The following is a 24,613-nucleotide window of genomic DNA, read 5'->3' as shown; positions in this document are numbered from 1 at the left end:
AACTTTTTCACACTGTTCTCTCTGATGTTGCTGTTCTTGTTCTGACACTGTTTGACTCGGACTCGTTCTCACACTCACACATTTAGTAAAAACACGTGACGGATTTGACTCATCATGATTATTCAGGGAGCCTGAATGAGAGAAGCTCACTGTTAAAGATAAACAGGAATTAAATCAAGTGATAAAATAAGCCTTAATGACAACAACATTAAAAACCTATCTTTCACAGGGATACATGGAGAAAACATGTACATTTAGTTTATATTCTCTCGATCTCTTCTAGTTCACTATTTGAAGTAGCGTAGTTCCATCATTTAATGTCTCGTATCTGATGCTGTTTTCAGACATGAACTCTGGAAATGTCCGGGAAATTGGGTCCGGACATTTCACGGAGTTTCCCGAGTCGGACGCGTTCACACCAACAGGAACATTTGTATAACTTCTGCGTCATGTTTTGTCTTCTCAGGACGGCATTTTTCCATTTTCGTAGAAAACACACTATATCATTACTGGTTTACTTTATTTGTCAAGAGGACATGAGTTGTGTGTGTCCTTCTTGTCGCAGGTTCAATCTCGATCCGGAGAGGACGTGCACCGACGACCGACTCTGGGAGGCGCTGGAGATCGCCCAGCTGAAGAACATGGTGAAGGCGCTGCCTGGAGGCCTCGGTACTGGAATACATGTTGATGTTGATGAAGAGCTGATGAGACGCTGAAAACCATACTTGTACAATAATTGTACGTCTGCCGGTGTGTGTGTTTGTCCAGACGCCGTGGTGACGGAGGGCGGTGAGAACTTCAGCGTCGGTCAGAGGCAGCTCTTCTGTTTGGCCAGAGCCTTCGTCCGGAAGAGCAGCATCCTCATCATGGATGAAGCCACGGCGTCTATCGACATGGCCACGGTGTGTTGGACGCGTCTCCGCTGTACAAGAAATAAAGACGAGCCGCCATCTTTAAATCATTACTTTTTAGATAACGTCTCCATCTTCTCTCTTCCTTCGCAGGAGAACATCTTACAAAAAGTTGTGATGACTGCATTTGCAGACAGAACAGTCGTCACGATTGCAGTAAGTCTTTCAGTCTATTGTCGTTGATTTAAAACAAAAATCCAAAACACGACAAACTACGACTCATACGACCGTGAACAGATTCCAGTTCTTCACGTGTCTGAGCTTCTTTGTTTGCTCAGAGCTGATAGATGCAGATATATCCGTCTTTTCCTCATAATCTTTTCCTCCAAGACGCCGTCTGCGTCCTTCTCCTGTATCTTTTCCTCATACGTTTCTCACTAACTATTTTTCCATGTGTAAAACCAGTTAATGTTCCAAATGAGTGTCTTAGTCCCTTCTTTCTGTTTTTCCATCTTTATGTGAAACTATCTTGTCCTGTTTGTTTTCTTTTTCCTCTCTTCTCAACCATTTATCTTTCTTTCATCAACCTTTTCACTTCTTTTCTACTGTTCCCCCTCTTCACCTTTTCTGTTCCTGTGCTCCCACCACTTCCTGTCCCTCGCCCTCTCCCGCCCCGTCCTCCTCTCTCGTGCCTCCGTCCCGTCGCCCAGCACCTCGTGTCCTCCATCTTGGACGCCGAGCAGGTGTTGGTCTTCTCCTCGGGGATCTTGGTGGAAAGCGACTCGGCTCCCAACCTGCTGGCGCAGGAGGAGAGTCTCTTCCATGTGCTAGTGAGGACTCACAAGTAGACCCGGATCGGCCCCGGACCGCTTTGGCTCAGCTCGACCGTCTCCTGTCTTTTTCTTTTTCCTCCTCCGTGTTTCCTCCTGTGTCTGTTTACTTCCCTCGTCTGTTCCTGTCTGAGCCGGAGCTGGAGGCTGAGTCTGGGTCTGCTGAAGCCTCACCGCCACTGACAGCCTGGTTGGTACCGAAGAAAGAAACGCATGCTCTACTTGAGATATTTTGTATACACGCACGTTAAATTTGGACTCGGTGTGAAGTGCTGTGACGTGTGAAGTGCTGTGACGAATTTTGAAAAAAACGTCCGGAAATATTGGGTGCGTAGATTCTCCTGAGGAGACGGAAAAACACAGGATGTACCAGGAGATTTATCCGTGTCCTTCCGGTTGTTCAAATGCACAAATAGTGGAATTTGGGCATTTGAAATTCTGAAAACTTCTGAAGTTAACTCATGAATCAAAAGACCTAGTTGGCTACTCGAAGGCTAAATCCTTGACGTGTGTTACCGAGGAGTTTTTCTGTTCCAGTTGTCCGAAGCCTCAGTGTTTTTTCCCTCCTCCTCTGTCTCCAGCACCGCGTCCACACCATCCTCACGGCCGACCTGGTCATCGTGATGAAGCGGGGGAACATTCTGGAGTACGACAAACCCGAGACCCTCTTGGAGCAGGAGGACGGGATGTTCGCTTCGTTCGTCAAGGCCGACATGTAGACGGACAAACGAGTCGGCGATCACATCAGTTGGTTGGTCTTCACCCGTTTTTTAGGTTTTTTTAAACTTTGCATTCTGTGACTCTCAAACTCGCCAGCGAAGCCAAACATATGGTTTCTGTAAGAAGAAGCTTCTCTGTGGAGGAGAAAACAGATCCACAAACACCTGCTCCATCAGCTGTTTTCACATTGACGCTGTAGGAATTTTGTAAAAGCTCTTGTACGATATTTTCAACCTTTTTTTTTTTTTACGAAAAATAGAAGATCAAGATCGTATGTTTTTCACATAATTAATTTGTGTGTTTCATTTTTTTTCTTTCTCCAGGGTTTCATATTTCCATCATCAATACAAGTGAATGATCAGTGCGACTGTATCATTAGTAATTAGATTAGCTGAAGGAGGGAAAAGTGATGAAATATATATTGTTTTCTGTTTGTTAACGTATCTCACGAAAGACGGAACCAACGATGAACTGAACCTACGAACAATATTGCGTGTGACATAATTATGGGACAGCCAATCGGCATTGAGATCCTCCGACATCACTGACGTCCTACGGAGAACAGGCGGAGATTATTGAATTGTGTTTATTTCGCGACACGAAAATTTGCCTTGCGTTTGGTGTGAACGCACCATAATACTAGTATTATGGTGCGTTCACGTATTATTGACTACGGACGTTTCTACCGCAAAGTTGTTGATCGAAAAGTTTTAGGCTGAGCTGAACTTTTCAAAAGTCTTTAATTATCTTTACCTGCTTTTAGATTATGCAACCACCTGTATCAGTTTACACTCTTTATCACATGTATTAATGCAACAATAAGAAAAGGAGAAACTTTTAATTTCTTTCTTAAATCCTTTTTTTAAAAAATGGTTGAATGTTGGTTTTCGGCCTGTGTCTCCGTACCATTTTAAATCTTAATATTTTAAAGCACGTGCTCCATTTTCACGTTAGGTTCCACCATAGAAGTTTTGGCTGGTAGAGTCGATGTTACTGTCGCGTTCAGTGCGAATTATGAAGTGTTGATCACATGATGTCGGAAGTCTGAGGACGAACACGGCGAGAGCTTTTCCATCCACGTCTGAACACTTTGACGGGGGATTCTGGCGATCTACCACCACCTTTGTTCTATCGGTTGTATTTCTGTGCCCGCACTAGTTCAAACACTGAAGGGTGTCACGGCTCGACTGGCGCCGCCCAACCCGCTGTCTGTCTGTCGTCAGGCGTTGCTGAACTTATTATCCTTGGGGACGGAAGACGCTCCGACGTGAGCTCCCGTCACCTCCAGGGGTTCTTCCTTCTGGACTCGTAGCTTCTTCTTCTTCTTCTTCTTCTTCTTCTTCTAGACGCTGAGAGACGTTGATGTGACGCCGAGTTGATCCAGAATCGACTCTAGTTTCTCTGTGAGAATCGACTCTAGTTACTAGAGAGGACGCGAAAAGTTCGTAAGAGCTCAAACTCAAAAAGTTTAACTTCAGTTAATTTTATTCACACACAGTTCTTTGTTTTGTTTTAGTCTCTTTTAGCCTTTGGTTTTGGTTTTACAGCCAATAAACTCACGATATAAAGCAAAAAAGGTAAAGGTTTCATTATTTTAACTCTCCTCTGGGGTTACCTGCACTGACACTCGCTCAGTGACCTTCCACAACACGGAATATGATGTTGAAAATGTCTAACATCTGGAATAATAAATACATTTACAGATTTGTCACAGGAAACTGTCATATGGCTGATTTTTCAAATTTGGCAAACAAACTGTTAGCGGGTTGAATCTTAACAGCCTGTGACAAATAAATAAGGGATTCTTTTTTACTTCCATAACTGTCTAAAATTAATGAATAAATTATTTTTCGTCCAAAGAAAAAAAATATTTTTGACATTTTCGTAAATATGCTCATTTCTTCTGTGGTGGAAAGCTGAATTTGAACATTGATGAATCACGTTTGTATCCGTCTTTTGAATATGCAGCTACAGCTGGTTAGCTTAGCTTAGCATAAAGACTGGAAACAGTTACAACCGCCACATGTCGGCATCCCTGAAGCTCACACGCTCTATTGTAGTCAAAATTGTAGTTTTTGAAATATCATGTAAATAACTTTATACGTTTTTATAACGAGTCCAGTGACGATATAAGTTCACACTGTTCTTCGTTGTACATTTGAAGCCACTTTGTGCTTCTTACGAACAAAATGCTAAAGAGACAAAGATTTCGTCTCAACGTGTTTTTTTCTAGAATCACTCGTTCCATCTCTCCGGGTGCCGGTGCTGTTGTCCCTCTGTCATTGTCCCTCTGTTATTGTCCCTCTGTTATTGTCCCTCTGTGCTATTGTCCCTCTGTTATTGTCCCTCTGTGTTATTGTCCTTCTGTGCTATTGTCCCTCTGTTATTGTCCCTCTGTGTTATTGTCCTTCTGTCCCTCTGTGCTATTGTCCCCCTGTTATTGTGTATTGATCATAGTAACTCTGCTTTTCAATGAGATTGTAAAAGACTCTTTACTGTACAGACTGAAACACAAATTTCTTTTTCTTGTTTCATCTGAAGAAGTTTGCCGCTGTAGTTTTTTCTCTGATCTTATACGACTTATTTTTTACACACTTCACTCAGAGAAGTGATCAAATCAACACTTTGTGCCGCTCGTTGAACACGAACGTGGAAACTAACGAGACCTGGAGGTTTTCTTTTTCTTTTTCTGTAACCCCGACTTGTGCCAAACGTCTCCGCCTCTAAATCTTTTTCTATTTTCATGTTTTTCTACTCAAGCACATTTTCTCTCTGCAGTTATTATTCCCAGTTCTTCTTCTCCGTCTTCCGTCTTCTCCTCGGTTCATGACCTAGTTTTCTTTTTCGCCTGCTTTTTTTTCTGCCCTTATCTACGAGAGCTCGTCATAAATCTTTTGTGTTTAGTTTTAGCACTTACACACAAACACACACACACACACACACACACACACACACACACTACCAGAGCTTTTAAGATTGTTCTCATAAACTGTGATTGTTAAATAAATATCGTTTTCACCTACAGGTCAACTTTAGGTTTTGTTTTGTAAATGTACAGTCTGCATGTTTTTAAACATATTACATATAACTAATTATTATTATTATTATTATTTGTGCCTACATTTAGGTTTTTTTTTTACACTTGTATTAAAAATTAAATGTTTCTGAGTGAAGTGGAACTTTTTCTGCACCACACGACCCTGAACACACCAACTGACACACAATATATTGTGAAATGGCGCCCCCTGGCGACTCAGTGTCAAACTGACAAATATTTTTTTTTTATTTGTATAATTTAAAACCAGCGAATAAAGAATCATAAACGACTTTTTATACGAGTTTGTATGAAGATACTTTTGAAAAAATATTTAATCAACTCGTAAAATTGCGTTTATTTTCTAAATATGTGCTTTAATTAAAAAAGTGTTGACCTTGGATGAACAAGAATCTGAGCAGACATCACATAGTTTTATTTTTGTTACATATTTTTGTTTATAATCTCAAAACTGTAAAATTTGAAGCTGCTTTTTAAAAAAAATGTCCCCAGTTTTAATTGATTTTTAAGCAGCTAATGAAAGTTAAATAATTGTCATAGTGAGCTGCCAAAAAACGGATTCATTTATCGTCCCAGTAAATGAAGCGTTGAAAGTGAATGCAAAATGTGTTTTTTATAGGTGTCAAAAGACTGATGCTTCATGACGTCATCACTGTAACAGGAAGTGGAGCTCTAATTGAATTAATTAATTAACAGAAGATTTGTGACAAAATATCCCAGTAAACTATTTTCATCCACACACACTCCCCTCTTGAAACCTGAACGTTTTAATATTTGTATGTGTATGAAACTTGTGAAATACTGAATTACATTTATGACTAACCAATAAATGAACTAAGGGGGTAAAGTGCTTTGTTGAAACATGATTTATGTCTTTTAAAAGACTTTCTCCAGGTCGTTTTGCAGACGTTGTGGCTCGTGATTCCGTGTTTTCCGACGGTCCCTGAACAGGGCTCGCTCGCCTGGCGGCCGCAGCCTCTCAGCTCTGACTCTGACTCTCCGGATCTCTGGACTCTGGAAGTTGCTCTTCTACGTCAACAGGAGCGCGGAGGAGCGTCCCAGCCTCAGAGGAGCTGAGCGGAGGGAGGCGGTGCGCCACGGTCACTGCGGAACATCTCCACACGAGAGTGGACAGGAGCGGAGGAGCGCTGCAGGTGGACATGTTGTGTCCGCGCGTAATTACGCACGACTGAAGACGCGGCGGAGAAAAACAGTGTTTTTTTTCCCTGGAAGACAATTAAGAAGAAGATGTTGGCGAGGAAGAGCATCATCCCGGAGGAGTTCGGTCTGCCGGGCCTCGCCTCGCGCGTGCCCCGCAAGCCCGTGTTCCGGGACCGCGTGAACAAGGCGCGCTTCATCGCCAAGAACGGCGCGTGCAACCTGGCGCACAAGAACATCCGCGAGCAGGGCCGCTTCCTGCAGGACGTGTTCACCACGCTGGTCGACCTCAAGTGGCGCTTCACGCTCGTCATCTTCACCACCACCTTCGTCAGCAGCTGGCTGCTGTTCGCCATGAGCTGGTGGCTCGTGGCGTTCGCGCACGGCGACCTGGACCCGCAGCAGCTGAAGGGGACGCACTGCGTCACCGACGTCAAGTAAGAAGAGCAGACACGGTTACTAAAGTTGTGCTCGGTGTGTTTATGATACTGCTCTTCATCTCTGCTCCATCTTCACTTGTTGCAAACTTCCCATCGTCGTCCTCCTCCTCCCTCCTGTTCCTCCTCTTCTTCTTCCTCCTCCATGTTTGAACTCGACAGAGGAGGAGGAGGAGGAGGGAGGACGTTATTAAACTTTTTACTCTCATAACTTTAGGGGTAATAAAGTGAAGATTACAAGATGACTTTCCTCCCCCTCCCCCATCCTTCCTTCTATCCTTCCTCTTCCTCTTCCTCTTCCTCCTCCCTCTTCCTCGTCTCTCCATTTTTTCTCTCTCTGACCTTCTTCTTACCTTCTTCTTCTTCTTCAGCTCAGTGACAGTTAAGTTCAAGTTTAAGACACTTGTTCATCTGTAGTTTCAGTATTTCCCACTTTGTTTTACTTTTGAATCCTCTCCTTTATTTATTTAACATCTTATTCTCACTTTTCAGATGAAGATTTTACATCAAAACTTAAAACTATGACACATTTTAATGATCAAACCATCGACTTGTTTCTGAAATATTTATTCTCGGTGAAATAACAGTTTAAGGCCCAAAGAGACAAAATTCTACATTATTTCACAGAAAAGTAAAGATTTTCAGAAAAGTTTTGAAAAATTTTATTCAAATTTCTGTTTTCCTCTCTCCTCTCTCGTGAATCATCTCACGACCTCTCAGATTCGTCTCGTGACCCCTTGGAAGAGTCTGATCCTCATGTTGAGAAACTCTGAAGTAGTTAAAAGTAGTTTCCAATACATTTACTTTGGGTGAAAATATATTTCTGTACTTTTACTTAAGTCAGATATAAATACTGCACTTTATCGACTGTAGTTATGGAATATCTTTACATGAATGAATGTTTTTGTTCCCGTTTTGTTGCTTTGGGATTTGTTCTTATTCTCATAAGGGACCAAACATAAAGAAAATGGGAACAAATCATAATAATAATGGTGATAAACTTTATTATCTTTCATATCTGACAGTAGACCAGATACTGTACATTACATACTGTACATTATGACTGTGACGTGTTTCTCTGCAGGTCGTTCACCTCGGCCTTCCTCTTCTCCATCGAGGTCCAGGTGACCATCGGCTTCGGGGCCCGGATGATCACGGAGCAGTGTCCGACCGCCATCACCGTCCTCATCATGCAGAACATCGTGGGCCTCATCATCAACGCCGTCATGCTCGGTGAGTCTCACTGGCCGCAGGTCACAGGTTCGATTCCCTGCTGGGCGACGATGCGCGCAGCCGACAGCAGGACACATGGTCTTCTTCTGTCTTCTCAAGTTCCTCTCTCTCTCTCTCTCTGCTGCAGGTTGCATCTTCATGAAGACGGCTCAGTCCAACCGTCGGGCGGAGACGCTGATCTTCAGCCGCCACGCCGTCATCGCCGTCAGGAACAACCACCTGTGCTTCATGATCCGCATCGGCGACCTGAGGAAGAGCATGATCATCGGCGCCACCGTCCGGCTGCAGGTGGTGAGGAAGACGACCACGCCGGAGGGCGAGGTGATCCCCATCCATCAGATCGACGTGCAGACGGAGACCGCCGTGGCGAGCAACAGCCTGTTCCTGCTGGCGCCGCTCATCATCTGCCACGTCATCGACAAGAGCAGGTACGACGACGCGATCGCTTCTGAAATGCTGTGCGTCAGTTCCTCCTCTTCGTGCCTTTTAAACAAACCAATCAAATTAAGGTACAGTACGTTATTCCTGGTTGAACTGGGATGAATCATCAGTCATGAGCAGCAGCATTTTGAGTTTCGTGTGTTCAACTCAGCGGGTCCCTCTGCTGGACAGAAACAAACCTGCAGGACCAAAGAGCAGCAACATGAATCTACTGTCGCGTCAAGCAGATTTAGTTCAGACACATTTTCTTCCTTCTTGTCAAACTCACATCGGCAGTGATTTTGAAAAAAAAAAGTATATTAGTCCAATATTCCGACTGATTTTTTCTCACCAAATGTAAAATTCCAAGTATTGTAGCCTGTCAGAAAAAAAGGAAATGGTCTAATGAGAAAGGGACCTTTTTTCTAAGACTATGTATTGATAAAGTTATTGATTTAATTGGCCAAAAATAATTAAAATGACATGAAAGGAATAATATGGTTTCATGATTTTTTTTTTCTCATAACATGGCAGTTTACGGTTTACTTATATTAATCAAATTGTTTCAGAGATGTATTTCTCTTGAATTTTGGTTAATGGCATTATTATTTATTTTATAATATATAATATAATATTTTAAATTTTTCCAATTTCTTTCCTGTGATAATTTTTTTTGACAGATTTATCGTTAAGTCGATATAAATCAGCCGATATGACGAGTTTGCAAACCTATTGGTTTTTGTGTTTTTACGTTTGCAGATACGAAATCTTTTATTTTCATCTATAATCATTAAACCTTTTTTGTTTATAGTTATTTATAGTAGAGTTTATGGTTAAACTGTGAAATATCAAGCCTCAATGACATTTTACCATAACACACACACACACACACACACAGGTTGCCCTCAGTGTGTGTGACGCGTGTTGCCGTCTCTCCGCCCTCAGTCCGCTGTACGACCTGTCGGCCATGGAGCTGCAGTGCAGCGACCTGGAGGTGATCGTGATCCTGGAGGGCGTCGTCGAGACGACTGGCATCACCACACAGGCCCGGACCTCCTACATCTCCGAGGAGATCCAGTGGGGCCACCGCTTCGTTCCCATCGTGACGGAGGAGGAGGGCGTGTACTCCGTGGACTACTCCAAGTTCGGCAACACGGTCAAGGTACCACGGATCCTTCTCTCTTTACTGTACTGCATCGTGATAACCGTTAACTCACTAATCGTTATTTATCCGTTGGTTCCGTCAGGTGGCCACGCCGCTGTACAGTGCCAGAGAACTGGACGAGAAGCCGTCCATCCTCATCCAGACACTCCAGAAGAGCGAACTGTCGCACCAGAACTCGCTGCGGAAGCGCAACTCCATGAGGCGCAACAACTCCATGCGTCAGGGCGCCGGAGGAAGTGGCGGCGGTAGCCTGCGGCGGAACAACTCGGCCCTCATGGCCCCCAAGGTCCAGTTCTTCACCCCAACCGACGCCGTCACCTGACATGAGGCCGGCCTCCTGCTCGCCGCCCTGCTCCTCCCGGTGGTGCGGAGGATCGTGGGCGTCGGTGTTTCTCCGGCTCTGACGGGACTGGTTCTTCTTCTGTTGTCCGCCTTTTCTAGACTCGTCTCCCGACACGTTCCCTGCTGATGTCACTTCCTGGTCACAGGCGCGGAGTTAATCCAGATCAGACCTGACGCCTCAGAGACAACGTCCCCACGCGATCACACGCAGGAGATATTTTCCCTCAAAGCCGGTTCGAGAGAATTCTCATTATTTGTAGAACCGAGTATCACACATTTCCCTCAGAGAGATTTATAATCCACCATCTTGTGCTGGTGATGTCATATAGAACGGGGGCGGGGTTTATGAGCTGTACTGCAGCCAGTCACCAGGGGGCGATGCAGGTGTTTTGGCTTCACTTTTTTGGGAGCTGTCATGTCGGTCAATCCCTATATTCAGACTCTTATGTCATGTTCGGTCAATGTTTCACCGACATCAACTACTAGTGGTCACGAGTGAGCATCAATCAATAAATCAATCACAGTACATTTGTTTTTTTGATTTGTGTTGTTTGACAATTAAGTTTTGGCAGGTTGTGGACGGTCAATGTAGCGTCACTTTTAAATTCAAACACGTTTGAGACAGATTTTAAGTTCAATTGAATCACTAGACAGAAAATACTTGTCACTTGCAAATTTGGAAGTATATAAAAAAATCCACCTAAATCAGTTTTTAAATAAAATCATAAATGGGAACATGTCGGCCTCTTTTGTATTTTGTGTCATTTGCACAGAATTTGTGTAAAACTACAATATTTAATTATACGGTCTCGTGATCAGTTCCTACCTAAGTGATTTCACCACGTGCCGCTGACGGCGTCGCACGCGGAAGTGAGCGGCGACCAGGCGGAAGCAGGTGAAGATAAACAACATGGCTCGTAGTTTTCTGTGCAGAGCAGCTGGAGTGTTTCAGCTCAGCAGGTCGACGACGACGACGCTGCTTCGAACCGGGACCCGTCTCTACTCCGACACCGAACCACCGGAGCCGCTGACGGTGAGACAGCAGAGCCACGGAATCAGGTGCGGCAACGAAATGTGTCCGTCTTCCGTCTTACGAAGCAGGAGGTCGAGGGAGGAAACGAGAGATTTAAGAGGAAAATGTAGATAATAACAACAACAACGTCTTGAAGTGGTTCATACTGTTCTTCGTTACATATTATCAGGTCTTGAGGAAAATTCGGCATAAACATTATTAATGTACAAATCATACTTTTGTAAAATTTGTCAATGTCAACGTCGGGACGTCACTGTTCTCTGCGTCCTCGTCAATGTGTTCACTTTGTTTATTTACAACATCGATGAGAAAATGTTTCAGCTGAAGAAGGAATGACTTAACACACTGTTGAATACTTTAAAATATATATAGAAAGACTTTGTAGGATTAAGAGTAAGTTCATTTACTCAAGTACAGTGTTGATGTACTACTGTCGTATCAAATACTGCTCTTTTTTTAGCTGCCAAAATTGCTCATCGGCTAAAATCACTAATTACAGGAGGAAAATTTAAATTGTGCCAACTTGTCTTACATAACAAAAACTTTGTATTAAAATGAAAAAAAATATTTCTCACCAACTTTAAAAATTGATTTAAATAGGTAAAACACTTTTGTCCAACTTAAAGTTTTGTCCTAACTTAACTTTTAAGTTGAACAAACTTAAAGTTCAACTCGTTCAATTAATTTATGTCATAAGGGTATAACAGAATCTGTTGTAGTTTGTTTATTTTTGTTGCTACGTAGACCAAAACTGCCGCTGCATCATAGAGAACAGGAAGCAAAGTAGTGTTGATAGATGTGATGTGTTCATGTGATGTCGCCTTTTCAGGAGAATAATCCTGAACAATCCCAGGAAGAGGAACGCTTTGTCCCTGTCCATGCTGGAATCCCTCCGAGAGAACATCCTCACTGACGTCGACAGTGAAGATCTCAGACTTATTATAATATCAGGTGGGTGTGTTTGATAATGTGTGTGTGTGTGAGGGAAACGGAGAAAGATGTCGGTCTAAACTTTGTGTGTTTTTCAGCCAACGGTCCAGTGTTTTCCTCCGGACACGACCTGAAGGAGCTGACGTCGTCTCAGGGACGAGAGTATCATACCAAGGTGTTTCACACCTGTGCAGAGGTGAAGTTTCTCTTTATGATCATAAATAGCATCAAATCACCCTCTCATTTATTTACTATTTATTAAAACACATATAGTAGATTAATAATTTGTTATTCAGCTGAATTGTACACAGGAAACTCGCTCATCGTCTCCTGTGCTTTCAAAGGTCATGACTCTGATACAAGACATACCCGTTCCGGTGGTCGCCATGGTGAACGGCGTCGCCACGGCGGCGGGTTGCCAGCTCGTCGCCAGCTGCGACATTGCTGTGGTGACGGACAAGTCCACCTTCGCCACGCCAGGGGTCAACGTGGGCCTGTTCTGCTCCACGCCAGCAGTGGCCATCGGCCGAGCGGTGCCGCGGAAGGTGAGAGCTGAAGACAGGGTTTCGGTGATATAATAAATGTATAATTTATTATTATTAATATTATTACAAATATTAGTAATTGAAAAAAATGATCTGTAGGTAAAGCAAAATCCTTTGTTGAAGCTACTGAATAAAAACAAGTTTAGAGAAGTCTTACCAGAAATGTTGTTATCAGATTATATAAGTATTTTTCCTATTATTGATTCAGACGTTGGCCCACAAAAATCCAATATATGTTTCTGATACATGTACACCTTTGTACCAGGTTGCCATGGAGATGCTGTTCACGGGAACTCCCATCTCGGCCCACGACGCTCTGCTGCACGGTCTCGTCAGTAAGGTGGTGTCGGAAGAGCGGCTGGAGGACGAGACCATGGCCATCGCCCGGCGGGTGTGTCAGGCCAGCCGACCTGTCGTCGCCCTCGGCAAGGCCACTTTCCAAAGGTCAGAGTTTGAAGTTTATGGATCTATGGTTTATGGTAAAATGTCTAGGGTCCAAGTCCAGGAACCACTGAAGAGTTGAATTTCACTTTTTGTTGTTTTATTCTATCAGCGTCGTTGACATGCTGAATAAACACAGTTTCAAAGACTGCACTAATAAGTTGTTTGGTATCGTAAGAAAGTAGAGGATGGTGGGAAAAAATATTAGAATTAATCAACTGATCATTAATAAAATGCTGCATCATTCCATTTTATTCAGCAGGAATCACCAAAGATGAGAGCAACAACAGACTGTAAATATGGGCCAGTGGCAGTACACATGTTATTAAAGGTTGATAATCAAGATTTCTCATCTTTCCCCCAAAGACAAATGGCTCAAGGAAGAGATGCTGCGTACGCCACCGCCTCCAAGGTGATGGTTGACAACCTGGCCCTGAGCGACGGGCAGGAGGGGATCCGGGCCTTCGTCCAGAAACGCAAACCAGTGTGGAGCCATAAAGTGGAAAAAGCCCACGACTGATGGACTTGATGATGTCACAGATCACTACAGCAATCGACTTGTTATCCTGACAGGTTCACGCGTTTTTTCAGGCGCTGGTGTGGAATAATTAGCTCCAGGCCCGAGTCGGGGATCGGGATGTGGAACTGTTAACGTGTAGGTGTGTAATTTGACAGATGATTGAAGTTTGAAACTTCCCCTGAGGATTTCGTCCATGTCTCTGAGACTTAAGTAGCTGAACAATGGTTTGCCTTAAAAGCTGATGTGTGGAAACACCGTCACCATCTCGAGGATTGATGATATAACAGACTCAGAATGACAAAGAATGCTGCTCTCTCTCTATATATAGTATTTGTCTAATGTTAAATGCAATAAATAGATATATAATTATGTATTTTGAACATTTAGATCATTTTCTGCAAAGACGATGTTGATCGTCTCAATGGTGACTTGTCAGTTTACGCTCTTGAGAGATGGATATTAATATGTTCTGTTACTCCACAATAGTGGTTGTACCAAACTGATAATTAATATGATGGCCATAACATACAGTATCAATAAATTGATATTCTTAGAAAATTATTAAACAAAATAATTGTGACGGGTTAACTTAATTTTACTTGTGAAGCCAGCAGGTTAAATCCTACAAGCTTGCAAATGTATTTTTAAAAAAATGTATTAATTAAAAAAATCCCAAAAAGTTTGTGCGCTTACATAAGTCAAATCATATAAAAATAAATGTTTTTTTTAAATTATAAAAAAAACAATAAAGCTGAAATAACTATGTTCTTTTGTCTTATTTTAGATTTACGCGTTTCGTTTTTTTTTCTCTTTCTATCACGGAGTTGTCACTTCCGGTCGCCATCTTTGTTTGGATCGGGCAGCTGCGTCGAAGCCGCAAATTACAAAACGGACCACAAACATTTTTCGTTATTTTTTCAAGCGGACGGAGAAACTTTTGAGGAGTGAACATCGTAAACGGAGGTAAGTTGCCGTTTCACGACATCGTGGTGGTTATGAAAAGTCGCCGAAGTTACTTATCTTTGGAAGAAGTTCACGACCGTTAGCTTAGCTTAGCTTCCGCCAACCGTTAGCTTAGCTGCCGTCAAAACCGTTAGCTTAGCTGCCGACAACCGTTAGCTTAGCTGCCGCCGTCGCAAACAAAACATTTGTGTCGTGGTTTCGTTTCTGCGTCGCTGCCCGACAGCGGCAACTTCACCGTTGACGTTCCAGTTGCTGCTGTTTGTTGAAATGTTCGTTGTCAAACAGTTTGTTGCTCGCCAGTTGTCGCATCGAGCTAATTGTTGTTGTTGTGTGAAGTTCTCTTGTTGGTTTCTTCTTTGTAGCTTCTGCTAATCTTCTGTGCTTCAAAGTTCTTCAGTCACTTGTACTTTATCTGAGTATTATTACCTTTTTGTGCCACTTTATACTTGATTAACTTAATACCACCTGATAGAGAAATACAGTAACATTACTCCTGAGTCCAGCTGATTTAGTTACTTCACAGATTATGATGCCTTAATGGAAATAAGTGATTTAGCATTTACAAGTTGAACTGAATTATTTAAAATGTTTTGGTTCCAGCTTATGAAACATGATAGTTTACAAATTAATTCGAGGCATTTGAATTTTTTAGCTCGTCACTTTGACCTGTGTTTAAGTTGCTTTGTTGGACAATTGCACTTTTTTTTAACTGATCAGATGATCAATATATAGTAGTTGGCAAAACAATCAGAAGATTAATAATCCATAATGAAAATGATCATTTTCTTATTTAATTGGCAACAGTTTACAAAACCAATATGTGATTATTCATGAGGGACAAAATAAAAGGTAGAAATTTGCTTTGATGGAAATTTGTTTTGTTTTATTACTTTATATTGTTTTTTAAATGTTTTGGACGTTTGATTGACCAAAAATATCAAATTTAAAGACGTATCTACGAGCTCTGAGGAATTCAGACACTGTTGTTTCCCTTTTTTAAATATTTATTTAAAAAAAACATGTGGTGTTTATATTTAAATTTTCATACATTAACAAATAAATTACCACACAAATTGATAATTAAAAATAATAATTAGGACAGCTCTTAAAAACCAGACTTGGGTTTAGTGATTCGTTTTGTACGTGTATGTTTTATATATTTACATTTATGTTACAAATGGCTCATAAATGTCTGAGGTAGAGGAACAAGAATCTGACATTTTTAGCATAACAATGTCTATTTGACTTTGATTCATCAGCTTGTAGTTTTACTGAACATATGATTTTTGTAATCTGAGGTAAAAACCAGGGGGATTCGTCCCGACTCTACACATTTAGTTTCTGTTATCAAAACAAAAGCCTAAAAGCGATGGAATGCTTGACCAGTGTAAACACGACGGGATATCAAGGGCACGACTGTCTGCTGAAGATATGGCTGGATTTATTCAAGCATGATGGAAAAAAACAGATTCTCAGGGCGCAGATATGATCTGTTGTTGTTGTCGTCCAAGCAGAACGGCTGACCAGTTTTATATCTGAAGCCTTCGTGAGGCAGAGCAGTGAAATATGAGCTTAGTGCCAGTTGCTCATAAATGTAAAGTTGTCTAGTTGAAGTTTTTAATATAAATATTTACAACATGTCATGAGAGGAGTAGTGGCTGTAATGTTATTGTCAGTAACTTCAAATTCTTTTCTTAGGAGTAAACAGAGGCTGCAACTAGAGCTGCAACAGTTAATCAATTAATTGGTTCAAGTAGTTTCATTTGAAAAAAAATCATAATTCTCTGATTTCAGCTTCTTGAATGTGCATGTGTTCTGGTTTCTTTGCTGCTCTGTGACAGTGAACTGAATATCTTTGGTGTGTGGACAAAAAAAAACATCATCTTGGGGGTTTTTGGGGAAAACATTTTTTTTCATTTTATTGACCAAATAACATCAATTAAATCGAGAAAATACCTATTCATTGTTTTAACTACCAGTCAATCTTATTGGTTATTTTGTCCATTAATCAATTAATCGTTCAGTCCATAAAAATCAGTAAATACTTTTTTAAAAATCCTGTTGCAGTTTTTCAGACTCTAAGGTATGTCTTGTTCTTTTCTTGTGCAAAGATATAAAAATTGAAATGCGGCAATTTGTAATTGTGGATCCAAAATATTTGAAATTTTAAAAAAACAAGATGACGTATTATTTTGTCCACACACCAGAAATATTTAGTTTACTGTCTGAAGAGCAACGCAACTCCGAAATCAGAGAATTATAACTTTTTTTCTTCATGAAACTACTTGAACAAATTTATTAAAATAGTTGGTGATTAATATAGTAGTCAATTACTAATCGATTAACTGTTGCAGCTCTGATTTCTGTATGTAATTAACACTATGTTCAGAAGGTATAAAAAAAATGTGCAGGCTGGATTTTAGCAATAATATGGTATTGTGTCCGATATTAATAATATCCTTTGTGCCTCATTTACAGGATTACTTAACAAATTCATCCTCTTATTTGCTTATGTCGTGCAACATTATTCCAAAACCACACTCCCCCACCAGGGGGCAGAGTTTCATTGTTGGTGGCAAAATGGAAATTTGTGTTTATGATACAACTTCTGATTCACAGATAAGCAAGAGAGAACAGTCAAAAGATACATTTTCATCCCACCTCCTTTTATTAAGCAAAGTATCAGAAGGGTCTGCGGTTAGTCGCTGAGCAGAAAACAACGATAACTGAGGGAATGTAGTGGACGTAACTGCATCGAAACCACAGTATGAGGAATAATTAATGGGAATGTGACAGATTAAATGTGTGTGTGTGTGTGTCAGCAGCTGAACAGTAGTTGATGTGACAGTGTTGAGAATAATAAGACGTAATGAAGTCAATCTAAATCCTGCTGGAACTAGATCACATCCATCTGGTGCAAGTGCTTCAAGATGTGGTAGCTACAGTACAGCAATAAAAAAAAAAAAACATGTTACCTACGGTTACATCGCAGATCAGACGACTTAAAGCCAATGAACAAAAAAAAAAATAGACAATTAGCCCTATGTTCCACGAGTGTTGGCATTGAACCAAAATATAAACACTGGCCTCAAATATGTGTAAATACCCAAATGCACAGTACTTCACGTGTGAGTTAATCAGGAAGTGACATCATCACAGACTTGAAAAGGCAAAACTACAAAAAAATTAAAATAAAGGACAAACCTGCTGTTTCTACTCTGGAGGTGCTTTGCTTCAACTTTTGAAATGAAAATCCATCTCTACTGTAGATATCTGTAAGTAACATATATAAAAAATAAAGATGGAAAATAAATCAGCGGTTTGCTCTCAGGAGAATCGTTCCTCCGCTACTTATAACAACTCAGCATATTAACAAAAGAAATCCACTGTACATGTCAGACTCTAAAAGATATATATATATATTTATACTGTCACCTCTCATTAATGATTTACATCCAAAAATAAAATAAAATCTTCAGTCAGTTTTTTTTTCTTCTCTTTTTTACAGTGATCAGTATAAATGTCGGAGGCTGGTGCGTCCTGCCGCATCATGATGCGGCGCGACAGTAAGAAGGGTAAGTACTTCACATGTACAGAAACAAAACCAGGTTCCTAACGAAGCGACCGCTCGTCTTCTCCACCACAGTGTCGGTGACTACAACCTCCTCCAAAGTCTCCTTTTCCCTTTTTTATCATCCAGTCACAGCAGCATCGACTCCTGCATGGCAAACGCCTCCTGTGCGTGCCTGTAGTGTGGTCCTCCAAACAGCTGGGGGAGCTGTTGCCTAATGACGGGCTGCTGCTGCTGGAACTGTGTCCTGTAGTGAAGCAAGCTGTCCGGGTTATCGGGGAAAGTGAACTCCTTGAGCGGGGACATCTGGGCCTGCTGGAAGCTGGGCGAGCGGGGCATTCCGCCCGGCGACTGAGGGGCCAGCTCGTTCTCTGCCGCCCACTGGAGCACTTCCACGGACCGCTGAGGCCCACCTTCAGGCAGGTACTGCGGGTGCGCCTTGCCTCTCAGATGCCCCTCGAACCTGTAGTCCGCCGAGGCGTAGACCTGTGCAGTGGAGGTGAGCTGTTGCAGGTAGATGGGGGTGGAGCGCCCCTGGGTCTCCAGCTCCAGGGGAGGCCTGGCGCTCCGCGGCGGCGGTCTGCGGTAGGTGGCGAACGAGTTGTTCATAAGAACCTTCTCCGGGGAGAAGCTGTTGGGCTGCCGCTGGGTGGTGGCGTATGTTTGTTCCCTGTACGCCACGTTGGAGGGCGGAGGATATCGAGAGGGCGGTGCATAGAGTCTGTCCACTCCCCTGTGGTCCATGTTCAAGTTGTGGGCCGGATGGAAGATGGGAACCTCCGTAGTGGTTCTGCTCGGCGATGGTTGCCTTGGAGGGGTCTGGTACTGGCTCTGGACACCAGGGTAGTTGGGCTGGACCGCTGCCGGACTGTTGTGGGGAAACGTAGGAGGGAGAGGGTGTTTGGAGACGGAGATGACGCTCCCCGTCAGGCTGGGTCCACGGTTGGGGGACGATGCACTGAAGGGCGTGTCACTGCGAGGGGTCCTCATTCTGGACGGAGGTCTCTCGAGGTCCAAGATCTCAAACTCCTGCTCCGGCAGCCCCGGCACATTGTCGTACTGGGAGGCGTTGGAGCCTCGGTCGGTTCCGGGGACGAAGCCCTTGGAGCGCGCTGTGTCTTCTGGGCTGGAGGGCGCCGGTGACGCCCCTCTGCTCCGTTCCCGGGCCGCCGCTTTGACGGCTTCCAGCTTGGTGTCGGAGGGTTTGAACCAGCGGGGGGTGATTTCTCTGTGAGAGCTGGAGACTGCGTTGGAGTTGTGGTTGGCGGTGGCGTGGCTCTGAGGCTTCCCTCTGTCCACCGTGGTGAGGCCCGAGGGCGGTGTCGCCCCTCTCTCAGGTGTGGTGGAAATGGACTGCTTCCGGTGCTCGTCGGGGATCTCCCCCGATCCCCGGGAGCGAGCGTCCTTCTTGTCCGCCTTGTGGTGACGCAACGGTTTGTCCAGCGAGTCCCGGCGTGACCGACTGGGAGGCCGACTCTCCCGCTGGCGGTCTGGGACAGGACTGGGGTCCCTGGGAGGATCGGCAGGCTCGACGTGGCTCTGACCGTTGGCCACGTGGTTCACCACCACCAGCTCCGGAGGAAGCTGCCCGAGGGGCTTCTTGGGAAACTCGTCCTCTTTAGCTGCGAGACGGAAAAACAGTGCAGACGCATTAGAAAAATCACCAGAACTACAAAGCGGAAGGTTGATGGTTGAACACAACTGTGGCGCTGATTCACATCGGATGAGGAGTCACAACGGAGACATGGATTCATGCAACACCACTGCCATAGAGGTAAAAAAACAAAACAAAGGAGAATTACATTCACGACGACACATAGTCACGTCTCCACAGGCAAAGAGAAGAGGACAGAAACAAAACATCAGGAAGAGTGTTTGATATTCATTCCCAAACTTGCCGGAGGGGCTCGGTTAGCGAGTTTCATTAAACAGCTCTGGACTCTAAGGGTCGTACAGAAATACTTAGACTTGTAAGTACAAGTATTAAAACCTCAACTCACTGCTTTGACGTCACAAAGAAGGAATAAAAAACCAACAGTTGACAGTAAACAGACACAGTGATCCTGGACGTGTTGGGGAAAGTGTGACCACCGGGGTCGGGGCCAGGAGGCAGCAGCAGCTGGAGGAAGAGGAAGTGCTGCAGGAACGATCCAGGAAATGAGACGTACTGGCACAAACCTTTTCTCCTCGTCAACTAGGTTAAAGCAACGGTGGAAACTAACCTGTGCAACCTTCGTCTACTGTATACATTTTTTGCGAAAATTTGCTTTAGTCAAATAATTAATAGTTTTGTTTGTCTTCTTTCACAGAACACACACAGTACAGAACGATATTCAGTGACGGACGTGCTCACAGTTCAGGTAAGGAAAAAACTATGACAATTTTTATTCTCCAAAATTAATTTTTTCCCTTCGAGTGGAGCAAATACTCGTCGTAGCATCGTTTGAGATGAACAGACTTTAATTTGTCCTCCAGCTTCCTCACATCATGACCGAGTGTGTTCATGGCCCCGAGCAGATGTTATCATTCCACACAGCTGGAAAGAGGAGGACGTTGTATTGTGTATTATGTATTTCCCAGCGGTTTAAAACCTGCCTCACCTCACATCTCCATTACAAAGGTCCTGAGGAAAACAGAACTCGATGTTTGTCATTTAAGCTAACATCATTATACAGATTGAGGAGAGGTTACTCATAAAATTTGGACAGAATCGTTTCTCATCCCCCAACTGATTAATTGATTGTATTCAGCTATTGGTAGCTTTGTTAATCAATTCACATCGTACTGGTGTTTGTGAAACAAAAGAAAATAAGCACCGACTTCTTATTAAATCGCTAAACTATTAACTCTTGAATGTGATTAGGGAAAACAGTCTTTTAGATCAAACTAGATTTAATAATTTTCAAAATCACTGTCGTTTCTCTCAGTTAGATATAAAAATATCTGCCCAGCGGCGCAGAAGACGTCGAGGCAGCAGCAGTTAAACAAAAGCCTCCAGTGTTTTAGAAAAGTGGCTCATTATCTTGTCAGCGAGTGGAGAAACGAACAGACAGGTTCTATTCCAGTGGCGCGCATGAAAGAAAGAATATTGTTTTTTACTTAGTAACCTATCTGTATGAATATAAGACTGTAAAGTTTACCCTAAGAAAAAGTCAGGTACAAGTATTATTTCCTCTAATATAAATAATAATTAGTTAATGTTCATTTTAGCGGTTGATAATCCTACAGCGCCTGTCATTGGCCACCAGAGGGCACACTGTGCCACCTGAGAGACCTTAATATGGACAGAGATTCAAAAATGATTTGACATTTCTTTCAAGACATGAGAGAAAGGAGTAGGAAGAAAAAGAGGCGAGCCAGCCACTGCAGGACTCTGAAGCACTGAAGCAAAGCATCTAAACTCAGTTTAAAATATAAATATATATTTATCATGTGGGAGAGGGAGTTTGTGAGGGGAACACCCGAGTGCTGTTTGACAGACAGACGACAGACAGGACGGACGGACGGAGGCACAGATGGACGGAGACATGACCAGTCAGGATTAGCCCACCGGTTACTGCTGTAGGAGGGAACGTGGCCCCCGCGCACGGCCACACTTTTGTTGTTGTTGGCTTAACATTGTTCAGAAGGAAGAGGGAGAGAAGGCAGATTAATGAGCAGACAGAGCAAGACCACCAACACCACAGGACGGCAGCTCGGCTCATTATAACATTACTAATGCAGTGTTTTGTCTTCTGCAGGAGACGACGGGGAATGTCACTTCCTGTGAGTGTACAAAACAGGTAAGAAAACTTTTTTCCCCCACTGTCGCCTCACCTAGGTGTTTTGTGATCAACAGATTATGTGTTGATCTAATTAAAATCCACTTTGTCATAATATAATTCAGGAAAAAATGGCTAAATTCTCACTTTTTACTAAAAGAGGGGTTATATAACTAAAAAACAACAACAAATAATAACTTCTACTTTTAGAAATATACTTATGCATATTGTTTATTTCTTATACAATAAGTAGTCGAGCCCGACTGATATTATCAGCCAACTGAGCCTTTAAATGTGCATTTATATGTAAAATAAATATTTGTTATAGGTTCTATGTATTTGGTTATATTTATGTTATCAATTTATCGTAAAATATTATAAACTTCATGGTTAAACTAACATATCAAACCTAAATTACACGTCTTTGTCATAAAGGTTTGACAACGACATTTAAGGAATCATTGACTGAAATAAATATGTGAAAAGTCAAAAGGAGCAACTCGTGGTCGTCCGGCCGCCACATCCCTTTTTCGTGTTAACATCTCCTTTTCACACAGTTTCCGTACCTGGCGCCGGCAGCTCCAGCTTCGCCCTCCTCAGCTCCGTCATGGACGCCTGCAGCTGCTCCACCACCAGGTCGTCGTCCATGTAGAAATCTTTGGACAACGTCACCTGCAGAAACTCCACCAGCTCCTCCATGGACAACTTCATCAGGTGCTCTGCAACAACGACGACACACAGATCAGACCGGTTGTGTCTGAGGGAGGAGAGCGGTGAGCGGGCAGAGGGAACGTTCTTACTCTTGTGCAGTTTGAGGATGGTGTAGGACATCGAGGGCAGAACTCGCTCTCCCTCCATGATGTAGATGTCCCAGATCCTGAGTGTGAGCGTGAACGGAGTCTGACCACAAACACAAAGGTATTGTTTACAGTGGATAATGTTGATTTGGCTACATTTCAATTCTTTGTTGTCATGAAAAGACCAAATCCAATAATGTTCAGTCCGTCTGTGGCTTTAATCTCTGAAGGGATCAATACTTTCCTTTAACAGCCGAGCGCTGGAGAGTTTAACTGGTATCAAAACAGGAGGAGCTTATTATCATCAAGTTATTGTTGCTTTTCAGGGTTTTTGATGGCAACAAAAATATTGAATTGAATATTAATCCTTTAGAAAAAAAAAGGATATCTTATCGCATATATTTTAGTGCAGATTTGTCATGTTCCTTCTCTAATCTTTCATATTTTTTATGCTGACTTGCTTCTTTCAGACAAGACATTCAAAAATACACTGGCTTGGTTTCCGAGCCAGATATCAAAAACCTCTGGCTCTAATAGTTCTGATTTCCAAATTTATGATACAAAATATAGCTCATTGTAAGTCACTAACAGGGGAAGATAAATGGGCATATGTATTCGTTAATAATTGAACCCTGTTCCAATCAGCAGTGATTCCGTTAGACTCTGGTGTGTAGTGAGCGTCATGTGACTCACTCTGTCCAGGAAACACTGGAAGAACCACTTCATGGTGTAGAGGCTGGTGAACACTTCCTGGTTGTCCTGCAGCAGAGCAACAGTGTGACAAGTGACTGAGTGGGACATGTAAATATCTGTGTGTGTTTTATTGCAGCTGCCGCGTCTCTCACCAGGTGTTGTTTCAGTTTGGGCATCGTCTTCTTGAGGATTCGATCGTGATGCTCCTGGAAACGCATCAGCTTCGGGAAACCAGGGACGAAAAACCCTGAAGGTGAGAGAGTCACCGTCTCAGCTGTCGTCACGCGATAATCCACTTTCTGGACATTTGTTGTGCCTTACTACTATGACTGTTTGTAGCCTGACTATACTGTGACTGTTTTGAAGGCTTACTACTTTGAACACTTTGCTCGCGCGCTGTTGGCTGGAGAATGTGTGTGTGTTACCGTGCATGCCGTGTTTCTGCCCCGACAGCAGCTTGACCAGAGCCCAGAAGGCGTCTTCTTCGTTCATGTAGATGAGCAGCAGAGCCGTGATCTGACTCATGCCCTGACAGTAGCCCACCTCCTGCACATACAGAGAGAAACACACCATCAGTCGGGGGAACAACTGTATGTTGTCCTCACCTGCTTAATACAGAACAAATGCATTAATAACTCAGTTTGTTTTTAATCCTCCTGAATAGACGTGTTGTTTTGTGAACAAACTAAACAATCAAATGATTTACTACTCATTTTAGATTTGCGATGTTCGCAGCATTTGTTTGTCAATCTTACTTGTGTGATTAATTATTATCTCTGACTTGTACTTTAATAGGAAACATTCATCGCTTGTTAATTATTCTGTCTCTTGTGCTCGGAAATCCAGTATTTGGTCCTACAGACGTACGGTTCCACCCAGTGGGGCGGTAGAGGCGTAGTAACCTCTGCAGAGAGTGAGTGACTCACCGTGTTGTACATGGAGTAGGCAGTGAGGACGTGGAACAGCGCCTGCTGCCTGAGAACAACAAACAGACCACCGTCAACACTGAACCCTGCAAACCAATACACAGTGTAGAGACCAGGTCGCCAATCGGTCTTCTTTTGGAATCAGTCGGAGCAGATTCACCTGATAATAAAAAGCCTTATCGACTATTCATTTGATCTGCGTTGTCTTTATTCCTGTCGCTC

General features: G+C 42.9%; 3 protein-coding genes across 18 annotated transcripts in view; 2 read left to right on the top strand and 1 right to left on the bottom strand.

Moving 5' to 3' along the window:
* LOC118289754 (ATP-binding cassette sub-family C member 9) overlaps positions 1–10,946 on the top strand; it is a 43,362-nt gene extending 32,416 nt beyond the window's left edge. For 4 of the 9 annotated variants that reach the window (XR_004786246.2, XR_004786232.2, XR_004786244.2 and 1 more), the window contains 6 exons: positions 566–669; positions 769–902; positions 1,005–1,067; positions 1,562–1,871; positions 2,263–2,432; positions 2,725–6,299. Coding sequence is in view for 5 of the 9 variants with exons in the window: in XM_035616793.2 (XP_035472686.1) it covers positions 6,705–7,051; positions 8,136–8,284; positions 8,412–8,712; positions 9,650–9,866; positions 9,952–10,191 (1,254 nt within the window). In the remaining 4 variants the exon portion in view is untranslated. Of the gene's footprint in view, positions 1–565; positions 670–768; positions 903–1,004; positions 1,068–1,561; positions 1,872–2,262; positions 6,300–6,339; positions 7,052–8,135; positions 8,285–8,411; positions 8,713–9,649; positions 9,867–9,951 lie in introns of those variants that run through there. The other 5 variants (XM_035616768.2, XM_035616753.2, XM_035616740.2 and 2 more) reach the window with 2 other exon arrangements.
* A 113-nt stretch (positions 10,947–11,059) lies between these two features.
* On the top strand, positions 11,060–24,577 carry echdc3 (enoyl CoA hydratase domain containing 3). 3 transcript variants are annotated; one of them, XM_047336016.1, is made up of 14 exons: positions 11,060–11,270; positions 12,074–12,195; positions 12,273–12,370; positions 12,519–12,719; positions 12,985–13,163; positions 13,527–14,643; positions 18,152–18,218; positions 18,344–18,637; positions 20,524–20,574; positions 21,955–21,996; positions 22,533–22,893; positions 23,602–23,718; positions 23,919–24,055; positions 24,312–24,577. In XM_047336016.1, exons 1-6 carry the CDS (start codon positions 11,122–11,124, stop codon positions 13,678–13,680), a joined length of 903 nt encoding a protein of 300 aa, XP_047191972.1. In that variant the 5' UTR covers positions 11,060–11,121; the 3' UTR covers positions 13,681–14,643; positions 18,152–18,218; positions 18,344–18,637; positions 20,524–20,574; positions 21,955–21,996; positions 22,533–22,893; positions 23,602–23,718; positions 23,919–24,055; positions 24,312–24,577. The 3 variants fall into 3 exon arrangements, with proteins under 3 accessions (XP_047191972.1, XP_047191973.1, XP_035473211.2); XM_047336017.1 differs by lacking the exon at positions 18,344–18,637 and having other exon boundaries at positions 23,621–23,718; XM_035617318.2 differs by lacking the exon at positions 18,344–18,637.
* Positions 17,289–24,613, bottom strand: part of usp6nl (USP6 N-terminal like) — a 50,618-nt gene continuing 43,293 nt past the window's right edge. For 5 of the 6 annotated variants that reach the window (XM_047336007.1, XM_047336008.1, XM_047336005.1 and 2 more), the window contains 6 exons: positions 24,392–24,440; positions 23,891–24,011; positions 23,618–23,712; positions 23,466–23,531; positions 22,542–22,875; positions 17,289–19,836 (listed from right to left, as the gene is read on the bottom strand). In XM_047336007.1, the coding sequence (XP_047191963.1) occupies positions 18,344–19,836; positions 22,542–22,875; positions 23,466–23,531; positions 23,618–23,712; positions 23,891–24,011; positions 24,392–24,440 (2,158 nt within the window). In that variant the 3' untranslated portion in view covers positions 17,289–18,343. The remainder of the gene's footprint in view (positions 19,837–22,541; positions 22,876–23,465; positions 23,532–23,617; positions 23,713–23,890; positions 24,012–24,391; positions 24,441–24,613) is intronic. The other variant, XM_035616830.2, reaches the window with a different exon arrangement.

The sequence above is a fragment of the Scophthalmus maximus genome, chromosome 12, assembly GCF_022379125.1.
Source record: "Scophthalmus maximus strain ysfricsl-2021 chromosome 12, ASM2237912v1, whole genome shotgun sequence".
NCBI classification, from domain to species: Eukaryota; Metazoa; Chordata; class Actinopteri; order Pleuronectiformes; family Scophthalmidae; genus Scophthalmus; species Scophthalmus maximus.
This window is presented reverse-complemented; position numbering and strand designations above follow the sequence as displayed.